A 12,904-nucleotide genomic window follows, 5' to 3' on the forward strand; every position below is an offset into this window, starting at 1 on the left:
GTGATTAAAGATATTTTACAAGCTGCAAATTACAAGGGACTAGATTGGAAGATAGAAATACAGAAAGCTGTTTGGTCTTACAAAGTGACTTTGAATAATAGCACAGGAATTTCTCCCTTTGTGATGATGAGAGGCAGGTTACCCAGGTGTAAGGTTAATCCCAGCTGGATATTTAAAGACAGTGTACAACAATGGTCACCAGTTGAGGTCAAGAGGAATTTAGAATTGATACATGACAAAAGTAAGACTTACTATGATCAGCGCCATAATGTAAAAGATGTCATTGTAAAGACTGGAGATTGGGTCAGGATAAAAAAACCTTACAAGGTTTTGAAAGGAGAGAATAAATTTGATTCACCTAAACAAGTTCTAGAAGTTCTTAGGAATTCAGTCAGGTTAAGTGACGGAAAAGTATGGAATATGAAAGATGTAGCGTTGGATATTGTTCAAAATCATGAGGAGAGTGAAATAGTGAAGGACAAACGTACTGACTTTGATTGGGTGGAAGATTATTTTCATGGCAGCGAATTGCAGTCCCATCTTTCGCCTAGTGTTTCTCTTCCTCAATTGAGGGAGGGGGAGGTGGTAACTAATTCTCCAGTTTCTCCTGGATGTCAAGCCAATGAATCTTTGCATGAACCTTGTAATGCTGAACATGGACCCAGCAATATTGACACCAGTAGTGTGTATGAAAATACAGTCAATAGAGATGTGATTACAACACCTATATTACCTACTGTTAAAGTTTCCAATAGGACGCGTATGTTGCCGTATTGGTTAAAAGACTACGTTAAATAATTTAATAAGAATTACTTCAATTTTCCTTTCTTTTATTTTGTTGTTTTACTTTTTAGGAACTCCTTAGTCATTATAGTGTGGGGGGGGGGATGTGTTATGTTGTGCCTTTAATTAATTCTTGTGTATTGCTTTAAGGCTCGTGTTAGAACGAGCTATCTAGTAGAATGTATTGTATGAATAGATTCTTATTCCATGTTGAGGCAGTTGTAGCCTGCCTGAGCGTCTGAACAGCTGTGTTACCTGACTCCACCTGTATTACCTTATACTTGGAATAAACTCCTTTGGAAAGGAACCTGCCTCCTTGCTACTTTACAATTGCTGATTTTCGCTTTCCTCGGATGCTTTCTGCAGTCCATCTGTCTGTGACATGACCTAGAGATAATTATGTTTTGAAGGCATCCTATAGAGAAGATGCAAATAAATCCGCACATCAACTTTCATATTTAGTGCTTTCTTTCAAGTCAATGGCAGGTTATGAGATAAGGATATCATTCTTTTAATAATATCTTTGTTTTACTCTTTCTGTGACACATATTGTAAACTGTTGTGGTACCCTGGTTTGTGGGAGAAAGTTGGACAATATTGAAATAATAGTGTTTCTTTTGTATAAGTTTTAAAAGTTTGCTGCAACGATTTTTGTTAATCAAGCAATAAAGAATTAACTAACTAAAAATATTGAAATTAATGTTAAAAGTACTTGGTACCTGCACACCAGGCGTTGAAGAGCAAGACGAACTGGCCGAGTTTGATGGTTGAACTCTTAATGCTGGAGGAGATGTGGGCTCTTAAGTCGTAGCGTCCAATGCTGGCAGTAGGGGGGCTGAGGATTGTGTAAGTAATGGTGTTTGAAGGCCCATGTTCCGGCACTGCGCTCCAGGAACCTTTTGCCGCTGAGCTAGGTAGAGGAAACTTGGTCTTTGGAGATGACACTGAAAAAGTAAAGGACACGTGAAAAAGAAATTAATGCGTCTATGGTTATCTTGCAGGCGTAGTTGCAATGACAACCTTCAAACATGATACAATGATTTGTTTCTAGACTCTTTTAATTGAGGATGTTCTTCGTTTCCAGGCATTGTAAACAACATGTTCTACCACTAACAGCTTTTTGTAATGGAACTCAAGGTGTTGACCTCCGAAGGATGGAAGGACGAGTTATCCATGCCAAGATTCGAATCTGTGACATGCAAATCACTGATCTGAGAGTTTGCACACTTGCCAGCCACAGATCTGAGTAATGGTTTGCACAGATAGGCATAGAACACAGTAGCCCTGCTGCCTTCCAGTGGCGGCTCCTCGAGGGAGTGCTGTGGGGCAGTGGGGCGGGGGAGGGGTGGAGTGTGGTGTAGTAAACTCGGGCATACGGCCGAACGGAGTTAAGTAGATAAATAAATAAATAAATAAAACAAATTACATTGCGCGTGCTCCCTTACCAAATGGCAATGCAGCGCACGCAATGTAATTTGTTTTATTAATTTATTTATTTAACTCCGTTTGGCCCTATGCCGGAATTTATTACCACCACACAGCACTCCCTCGAGGATTCCCACTGTTGCCTTCCCATCTCTAGAGAACCTGGCTTGGCAGCTCAAGCTGCACTATTCCCATTGGTGAAAGACCAATTCCGATTTGCATTGGGCTAGAATGCAACCCCCAGTGTTTACTATTGGTTGAGATTAATTCAAACACACATTCCCATGCTTTAAGTGGGCTAACACAGGTATGAAGTTCCTCAAATTTTATTGTAAAAAGGGAGAGCATCACTTTAATTCTGAGATTAAAAACAAAAGTACTGGTAATGCCTTCCCAAAGGTCTAGGATTGCATCTTACTACACACTAAACAAACAGCTGCGCCGCTGCATTACTGAGCAACAAAGCTACCTCTTGTATAGTTTGCCCTACAAGACTGCCTCAATTGTCTACATTAGCTAAAGTCTTAGTTAAAAGTTTATAAAGAAAACCCTGGACTTCACAATACCATATCAAGTTAATATAAGATATAATTCTAGCATTATTATTGTACATATTCTGCATAGAGGCAGTAACTAGAAGTTTTTTTTTGTGTGGAGCACTGAGTGATCCTGCGTCGAAGATGTGCTGTGCACTGCCAGTTCCAAAGAGCTGCGGGGTTGCGAGGTGGAGTGCTGTGTTGTCATGGAAGATGCAGTTGACGAGGAGCTTGTGATGTGAAGGCCTGCGTCAAGGTTTCGCTGCACAGTGGCAATTTCAATAGTGTGCCTACCGGGTGCGAGTCGCCCTCCCATAAAAGACATGAAGCAGGTTGTTGTTGTTCACCGCGTAGTCTTTTATTGAAACTTCAAGCAGTGTCATTAATCCTTTATTCATCTTGGATTATTAATCCTTTATTCATCTTGATTAAGGTAAATCTTTAAAATACTTTACTTATCAATGCCACAGCATACGAATAAATCTCAAAGTTGTACATTGTCATTATATTTACAACCCACTCTCCAAGGGGCCTTTTGCTTAACCTTCGGGCTGTGCCAAGAAAGCGGAAATAAAATTATCTCCCTACTACCTAGCTGTCGCTAACACCAGTTAGCGACAGCTAGTAGGAGATAGTGACCATCTTGGACCCCACTTTGCATGTCAGTGATATTTATCACTAATGACATGCAAAGTGGGCGTGCCAAGATGTTAGCGACTGGAAACAAGCGTGAATATCTCCAAAAGCTAACACCTGCCCTGAGCAGTTCTTAGCCATGTTATCCAATGGGAGGTGGATAACATGGCTAAGAGCATTAGCTCGGTAATGCATGAATATCACTGACTTTTCAGCGATATTCATGCATTGCGGCCGATTTTTATCGCATTTGCGATAAACCTTGGTAATCCCAAGGTTTATTTGCGAAACATACAGTCACTGGATGTTGTCATCAGTGATGTCATTTGAGATGTCATCAGTGATATCATCAGTGATGTCACTGACCATGTCATGAATGATGTAATATGTGACATCATCAGCAGTGGATTGCGGGTGCGCGATATATAGTTAGTGCAACTAACTATATATGGAATTTCAATGGTTTTGTGTGGGTAAAATAAGGTTTTTTAAATGCTAATTCCTAACGATATATGGTCTATAACCTATGGTTTTTTCAGTGAATTTTCAAGGTTTTGTAAATGCTAATTCCTAACTATATATGGTCTATAACCTATGGTTTTTTCAGTGAATTTCAATGGTTTTTTAATAGCAAATATCATAAGCTGTCGAATGTCAAGTACGTGGTAAGTAAAAACATTTTCGTGTTTATGCACACTGATCTGCTTTGAATGCTGCCCCCCCCCCCTCATTTCTATTAGGAGTACTCTCTCTTTGCAGATAGTGAAAGGTAGTTAACGCAGGCCTTTGCCCCCGTTGTAATACGTCGTGCCTGCTTCTCTCTCCATTTGATTGATTGTTATCCAAGCATTTACTGTTTTAGAATTGGTTCTCTTTGGTTCATTCTCTATTTACAAACAAACACAGAGTCGCAATACTCTGTTTAGTCTTTGCAGATAACGAAAAATCGTGTAAAAAAACAAAAGGAATCGAGCAAAATCAGTAGGCCACTAATGGGATCTCTTTTTGACCTCGCTAAAATAGAAACATTAGGAACAACCCCTCATGACAAATACGAAACTAGTGAGATGAACTGAACTCCACACCATGATGGCTGCAATACAGCTCGGCTCCGCCATCCACCCCGCCCAAAATAACGATAAAGAGCGGCTGCCATGATTGCTTGCGGAATGGCCACGACGGAGCTACGAAATGGTGGTGCTCTCATGCTAACCCCAGCTTCAGTCTGAAACATCCAGAAACACTGTAGACTACCAATTCGATCAGTTCCGGTAGCGCCCCAATGTAACCTGGTAGAGAAGAACTAGCCCTCCCCTCTTTGACTGATGGTTCTTGTTGCCTGTCCCTTCTGTTGTCATTTAACAGAACTATTTAGCCTGCTGAAAGGGGTTGTGTTCCGACCGCTGGTTGGTGGAGACATTTTGACTATATTCTGGACCTGCGTTGTCGCGTAATGCGTCATATGACGCGCCGCGTTAGCGCATCCGGAAGTCATCCGGGGCGCGACGCGCAGCGCGTAACGTAAGCATAACAGGTCATGTGACTTGTTAATAAAACTTTTCATTGGTTCATTTTACTTTTCTTATTCTAATGATGAAAGGCTTGGTCATATGACCTAAAAATTACGCTTTTTATTACTTCCGAACATTATTTTTTCTTAAATATATGTTATAATGTTCCAGGCTAATGTACTTTCCCGGAAAATTTACAACTGTCCTGCAAGTAAAATATATTCTTTTTTCGAGAAAAAGGGCGTTTCTTCGTCCCATGATGGAGCCGTTGAGCAAAAGAGGGTCGACCTGCTGTCTTAGTCGCCGATACGCCTGAATATGAGATTCTTATCGATCACTTTATGTTGCAGGAGTAGAAAACACAACAGCCCTTGACCATTTATCTTTACTGCGTTCCTGCGTATTATACCTTTTACCCTTCATGTAATTGGTCTGCTTTATTTCACTTGCCTTTTAATGATTCTAAAACAGTGACTATTATTAAAAACTTTACCAATGTATATACTACTACCATGTTTTCTTTTAAAAACCTTTATTGTGAAAATTTCATTATACAAATACGAGCCTATAACCACGTGGGCCGGCCACGGAGCAAACTGTAATCGTATATGATGAGTAGACATTTACACTGTAGAGGAACGTAACGGGCGGGCCATTAGGTTGCAAGAACTAAGGTGTCTAACAGTTGCGGAATCGGTGGACGTACATTTTATAATTAAAATACGACAGGGCCAGTTACAATAAAATTATCTAGATATACATTTGCGGGCAAGTACCATGGGTGACGTTAATTCGAACTTTCAATAGTACAGTAATCAATAACACATCAGAACTTAATATCAATAGGGATGTCGAAATACTCAATCAATTCTCGTCCCCGCCCGCCATGTGCTTCAAAACTGCATACGTATCTCGTGATTTCAAGGTTCTGCAACCAGTACACAACAAGGAGTTACGAGTCCCATTTATTCCGGCGCCATTTTGGGCGAGGACGGGCAGGTCCAGGATATAGTCAAAATGTCTCTACCAACCATCGACTATGATGATGTTCATATGCTGTATTTATAGAGTAACACTCATCTGTCCACATGAAATTAATTTGCCACAATCTAAACATGTCATTTTAATCTTTCCAAAGTTCTTCTAAATATTTGGGACCGTTTCCCTTGCCTCTGATGCTGTCAGTGCCACTTCTTTGATGAATGTACTGGCAGGTCGGGGGTTCTCCTCCAAATCTCTCTTTTATGCAGCACTATAATTAATTGGTGCCACCTCTCCATATGACGATGCATGGTATAGTTACCATAACTATATTTTTTTTCGGTTCCTCTGGAGAGTACATCGTGGCAGATGAAGCGTATAACGTACCGGGCATTTACCTTTTTTTGCATGTAGAGGAAAGGAAAAAAAAATCGAGCGTCCGAGTTCTAAGGTGTCCCAGGGCATTTTAGTGGACCAGGCCCAAATCCAAAGAACAGGCCGCCATTTTGAGAGTCCTGTTGCAGCCGCCTGTCGCTGTAGCATCAAGAGCGGCCGAAACTCAGCTGAATGGCAACTGAAACGGTAAAGGGGCGCCCCACTACAGCAGACGAGCCTCCACCTAGGAAGGCCCGTTCACGCCGCCTCCTCCCCCCCTTCGGGCACCCCACGCCGTTATTCGGAGCAGTATTGTAGGATGGCCACACCAGTGCAGCAACTTGCTAGACACCACCTCGGTGGTAACCGAATCTCAGCGCCTTGTGGTGTCTTCTATTCAGAAAACATTGTTGTGCTGCCTTCGACCTATTCGCCGCAAGTGCGCACGCAACTCAGCTGCATAGCTTGCTAGACACCACCTCGGTGCTAACCGAATCTCAGCGCCTTGTGGTGTCTTCTATTCCAAAAATATTGTTGCGCTGCCTTTGGCCCCATTCGCACATCGGTCCGCTACTGACGCCATCTCACAGGCCAACGGGGCGCCCCACGCCGACTTTCAGCATTGTAGGATGGCCACACCAGTGCAACTTACTAGACACCACCTCGGTGCCATCCGGATCTTGGCATCTCAGCGCCTTGTGGTGTCTTCTATTCAGAAAATATTGTTGCGCTGCCTTTGGCCCCATTCGCACATCGGTCCGCTACTGACGCCATCTCACAGGCTAATGGGGCGCCCCACGCCGAGTTTCAGCATTGTAGGATGGCCACACCAGTGCACCTTACTAGACACCACCTCGGTGCCATCCGGATCTTGGCATCTCAGCGCCTTGTGGTGTCTTCTAGTCAGAAAATATTGTTGCGCTGCCTTTGGCCCCATTCGCACATCGGTCCGCTACTGACACCATCTCACAGGCCAACAGGGCGCCCCACGCCGACTTTTACCATTGTAGGATGGCCACACCAGTGCCACAACTTGCTAGACACCACCTCGGTGCCATCCGGATCTTGGCATCTCAGCGCCTTGTGGTGTCTTCTATTCAGAAAATATTGTTGCGCTGCCTTTGGCCCCATTCGCACATCGGTCCGCCACTGACGCCATCTCACAGGCCAACGGGGCGCCCCACGCCGACTTTCAACATTGTAGGATGGCCACACCAGTGCGGCAACTTACTAGACACCACCTCGGTGCCATCCGGATCTTGGCGCGTTGTGCTGCCTTCGGCCTATTCGCACATCGGTCCGCTACTGACGCGAACTCACAGGCCAACGGGGCGCCCCACGCCGACTTTCAGCATTGTAGGATGGCCACACCAGTGCTGCAACTTGCTGGACACCACCTCGGTGCCATCCGGATCTTGGCGCGTTGTGTTGCCTTCGGCCTATTCGCACATCGGTCCGCTACTGACGCCGCCTCACGGGCCAACGTATTTTCTCCGCATTTTATACCCTATGCCGCATAACAGGTCATGTGACTTGTTTATAAAACTTTTCATTGGTTCATTTTACTTTTGGTTTCCTAATGATGGAAGGCTTGATCATATGACCTAAAAATAACACTTTTCATTGGATGAAAACTTTTTTTTTCCCAAACGATGAAAGCCCCACCTTGTTTCTGGATCTTTCAGACTGAAGCTGGCGTCACCATGAAAGCACCACCATCTCGTGGCTCCGTCGTGGTCATTCCGCGAGCAATCATGGCAGCCGCTCCCCACCAGAAGCCTGCAGGAGTCGGGGGCCCCCAAAACTTTTGTTGAATCCTCAAGGCGGAGGGGACGCTTTCGAGAATGGGGTCCAAGACCTAGCAGACAAGCGTCCGATTTCCAAGGTGTCCCAGGGCCATTTCAGTGGACCAGGCCCAAAAAGGAAAGAGCCTGCCACCATTTTGAGAGTCCTGTGACAGCCGCCTATCGCTGCACCGCAAGAGTGGGCGCAACTCAGCTGAATTGCGGCTTTTGACACAGTGGACCAAAAGCGGACGGAATGGCAACTGAAACGGTAAAGGGGCGCCCCACTACAACAGACGAGACTCCACCTGGAGAGGCCCGTTCACGCCGCCTCCCCCCCCCCCGGGGCGCCCCACGCCGTTATTCGGAGCAGCATTGTAGGATACCAAAACCAGTGCGGCAACTTACTGGACATCACCTTGGTGCCATCGTTCTGCTGCCTTGGAACTATTCGCACAACAGTTTGCTACTGATGACCCACCCCCCGCGACGCCCCACGCCGGATGCCGAAATCAGTGCGGCACCCAGGCAACATCACCTGGGTGCCGTCCAGAAATCTGGACGTTGTGCTGCGTTGGGACTATTCGCACAGCCGACCGCTACTTCGTTGCTTTTCCCTAAATATGTTTAAATGTTTTTACTGTTTTTGTTTTGTTGTATATATTTATAAGTTATTAAAGTTTTATAATCTTACTACTTTGTTGGAGTGCTATATATTTTTAATGTGACACATAATTGTAAAAACTTTGATGTACAAAGAGTCATCCCAGGAATCTTCCGCTTCAGGCTCGGTCCCCTCCCCAATCACAATACAGGATGGTTTTCAGATAGTAGGAACGCGTGTGCTGTGACGGATCTCATCGAGTGTGAGCCTTGATCTACTATAACTCCTTTGAAGAGGGGTGATTCTTTACAGCTGGGGCCATAAACTACATCTGCAGGGCTAGCTGATAGCCTAGGACCGGCCTGGACAATCGGACACAGAGGAAAAGGAGTGTCAGAGGGTGCGGTAGTGAATAGGGCGAAAGGGAGGTGTCGGGCGGGCACAGGGTGTGATTCTCAGGGAAGAGCAGCGCAGATGGAGGAAGGTTTATTACCCATGCATAAGACAGAGAACGGGGGTGACCAGTGCCTGGGGTAGATGCTTGCGAGGGTGGGGAGCCATGCTAAGGATCGACAGCGTGCAGAGAGTGGGTCTGGTCAAGGCATCTAAAATGACTGCCATGCACGACAAAAGTGTGGCATTTGAAAAAAGGAAAGATGGCGCAGACAATGTTTTTCAACACTTCCTGATTTCCTTCGAATCGAACGTTAACAGACGTTGGGGCATATTACCAAAGTTAAGCGATATTTATCCCTAACGATGCTTAGCAACGAATTTTTTACCGCTAAGCATCGTCAGAAATTATCGCAGATAAACCTTGCTATTATCAAGGTTTATCGCAAATGCGATAAAAAACGACCGCAATGCATTAATATCGCTGAAAACTCAGCGATATTCATGCATTACCGAGCTAATGCTCTTAGCCATGTTATCCACCTCCCATTGGATAACATGGCTAAGAACTGCTCAGGGCAGGTGGTAGCTTTTGGAGATATTCGCGCTTAGCGCGAATATCTCCAAAAGTTGGTAATAGGAGATAGCGATGTTAGCGACTGTTTCCAGTCGCTAACATCTTGGCATGCCCACTTTGCATGTCATTAGTGATAAATATCACTGACATGCAAAGTGGGGCCCAAGATGGTCGCTATCTCCTACTAGCGGTCGCTAACTGGTGTTAGCAACAGCTAGGTAATACAGAGATAATTTTATCTCCGCGAAGCGGAGCGCTGTTACAGATATATATCTTTTTTTGAACGTTAATTTCTCAAAATCCACTGAAGCACATATATTGAGACCTAGCAAAGGCACATCGAGCTACCAGTCCCTACAATTTTGCCAAGTTTCGTGCAAATCCATTCAGCCGTTCGATTATTATTATTTTTTTTTTTTTTTTGCCCCGCGGGGCCCTTTTAAAACCTCCACATCAAACCTAGGGGGTCAGGGAGGATCTACTATGCCCCCTTATGGTCATTTGCCCCTTCGCTTTGGCCTCCTCTTGTCGCTCGATCCTACCGAGAGACAAGATGGCGGCCGCTACGGACTGTTTGGAATGTTTACAGACGCCGGAGAACCAATCAGCTTCGCAAAGCTCCGTTACGCGAAAAGTACGCGAAGCGGAGCGCTGTTACAGATATATATCTTTTTTTGAACGTTAATTTCTCAAAATCCACTGGAGCACATATATTGAGACCTAGCAAAGGCACATCGGGCTACCAGTCCCTACAATTTTGCCAAGTTTCGTGCAAATCCATTCAGCCGTTCGATTATTATTATTTATTTATTTTTGCCCCGCGGGGCCCTTTTAAAACCTCCACATCAAACCTAGAGGGTCAGGGAGGATCTACTATGCCCCCTTATGGTCATTTGCCCCTTCGCTTTGGCCTCCTCTTGTCTCTCGATCCTACCGAGAGACAAGATGGCGGCCGCTACGGACTGTTTGGAATGTTTACAGACGCCGGAGAACCAATCAGCTTCGCTTCACAAAGCTCCGTAACGCGTAAAGTCCGCGAACCGGAGCGCTGCCTGGTCCGCTGTTACAGATATATATCTTTTTTTGAACGTTAATTTCTCAAAATCCACTGGAGCACATATATTGAGACCTAGCAAAGGCACATCGGGCTACCAGTCCCTACAATTTTGCCAAGTTTCGTGCAAATCCATTCAACCGTTCGGGCTAAAAGTGAGGCCAACCGCCCTATGGAAAACTCAATGTTAAAAACACGTTTTGGGACCCCCATTTTTTCTCGGCCTCCCCTTGACGAACCCCCCCCAAATTTTCAGGGGCTGCTCAGAAACAAAATGTTCCATTTTCCTGAAAATTTCAGCCAATTTCGTCCACAAACGCCAAAATTATTAGACATAGAATTTTCAAAAATCCCATAGAGAAAAAATCCTAACTATATATACCTACTGGCGACCGCCAGTAGGTAATATATATTTAGTTCTTAAATGCTACAAATAGCAGACGGTAATGCTGTCTGGTGGCCATCTTGTAGGAGGCTTTCCGATTAACGAACCAAAGTACGCCATTTACAACAATGTTCTCAGCAAAACGCCTGCGTTTGTGAAAGATGATAAAACAAGAATGCTCAACGGAAATACAACCAAAACAGAAGCTAAATCATAGCACTAACTTCAGTATATTGTACAATATGATTTCTGAATGAAGGAATCTTCCAAACGCATACTTCTTTTGCTTTTATCTTCACTGTTATACTGCCTAAGGTGGTTAGCAAAAACATCTATTATGGCGGCCGACACACTCTTGAAATGAGAAAATTATTAGTCTCACCAAAGCTGTTAGATGTACATTAAACATTGGTGCACTTAAACTTTGTGTTGTGTTGTTGGCGCTCAGTTTTCAATAAGCAAGTTTTGTTATTGCATGTGAAAAGTAAACCTACCAACCATTTTAGAATGGTAGGCTTCTTTAGGCAAAACATCAAGCAAATTATCCTCTATGCTTTGCATAGGTCTACAATCGACAGTCCGTTTTCTGTGTTTACAGAGAATGTGATGAAATCCGCAGCAGCATTCCGTGGTGATTTACAGGAGACTCCTGGGACCCAGAGAGCAGAAACCGCAGGCCAAGACATGCAGCTCCAGGTCCCACACGCTCCGCCTCACTTCCCCAGCCACAAATAAGCGCCAAGTCAGGCACAGGGACGTATGAAGGGGTGTCCTTGTTATAATTATTGTGGACAGAAACGCCCCCTGTGCATGCATCCAGCAGCATGGGATCAGTGCTCAGCAACATTAAATACTGCTTAAAATATTTGTGCCACCACAGGGATTTTACTGGAATTTTATCTTTTACCACTTTGAGTTTTAAATTTAAAGTATGCTATTTTGTTCTAACCGTGTAATAATATTACACAAGGGTTGGAAAGTGTGCTAAGTCATCAGTAACGTAATAAATGCTTTATATGCAGAAACAGATTGTTAGTGCAGTGATTTATTTAGAAATCATCCTTTTTAGTATGAAAGGTGTATGCCTTACTGTTACAATATGGCAAACTTCTTATCACTATCTAATTGGCAAGTTGTTTCTGTCTTAGGAATCATATGTACTTTTTTAAGCAACATATGCTGGTATAATTGTTTCAGCAGTTTATTTTTAAGTCCCTTTAATTTTTAACCCCCTTGTAGCTAACTGTATCCAGTAGAACTAGCTGTAACTAATTGAGCAGCAGGAATTTCTTCTAGGCATTCTCTCACAAATGGTGTAGTTTATTTAATTAGCCGTTTTTATTATGCCCCTGAACCGATGACTATGACACAACTTTACATTACAACAACGTTACCATGCCAAGGATTACATCAACGCAGAGAGATGGTTTAACAGCTTTGAAACATATGCTTGGCCAAAAAATATTTTTTTAATTCGGGAAATTACTTTACAGTTGTTCGTCAGAAAAGGTGGTCCTTGAGTGGCGAAATATGGAGAGGGGTCACTGTTCTTAAATTGGACAATAAAGAGTACCAGTCTGCAATGGTTGACTGGGAAAAGGCGTGTTTCTTTGCTGTAGATGTAATTTTTTAAGTTACAAGGAGATTGTGACTTGCGAGCATCCAGGCAGTGGAGGTGGTGACGTCGTTGAAAGTATACCCGCTGCAGAGTTTAGAACAGCCCTGAGTGGAGAAGTTTATATTTCGTGGGCTCATGCTAAAACAGCATTTTTTAAGTCTAGTCATATTTTTATTGCAGTGCGAACTCAACCCAAAGGTCTTTACATGAGCGGCAGTTGCATTACACAAGCACACATTAAT

At 43.9% G+C, this 12,904-nt stretch overlaps 1 protein-coding gene across 1 annotated transcript in view; it reads right to left on the reverse strand.

The window, feature by feature from the left end:
* Positions 1 to 12,904, reverse strand: part of LOC144766735 (protein-glutamine gamma-glutamyltransferase E-like) — a 361,753-nt gene that overhangs the window by 212,395 nt on the left and 136,454 nt on the right. Inside the window, exon 3 of the mRNA XM_078650488.1 lies at positions 1,503 to 1,727. Within this exon, the coding sequence (XP_078506614.1) occupies positions 1,503 to 1,727 (225 nt within the window). The remainder of the gene's footprint in view (positions 1 to 1,502; positions 1,728 to 12,904) is intronic.

Source organism: Lissotriton helveticus, chromosome 7 (assembly GCF_964261635.1).
Source record: "Lissotriton helveticus chromosome 7, aLisHel1.1, whole genome shotgun sequence".
NCBI classification, from domain to species: Eukaryota; Metazoa; Chordata; class Amphibia; order Caudata; family Salamandridae; genus Lissotriton; species Lissotriton helveticus.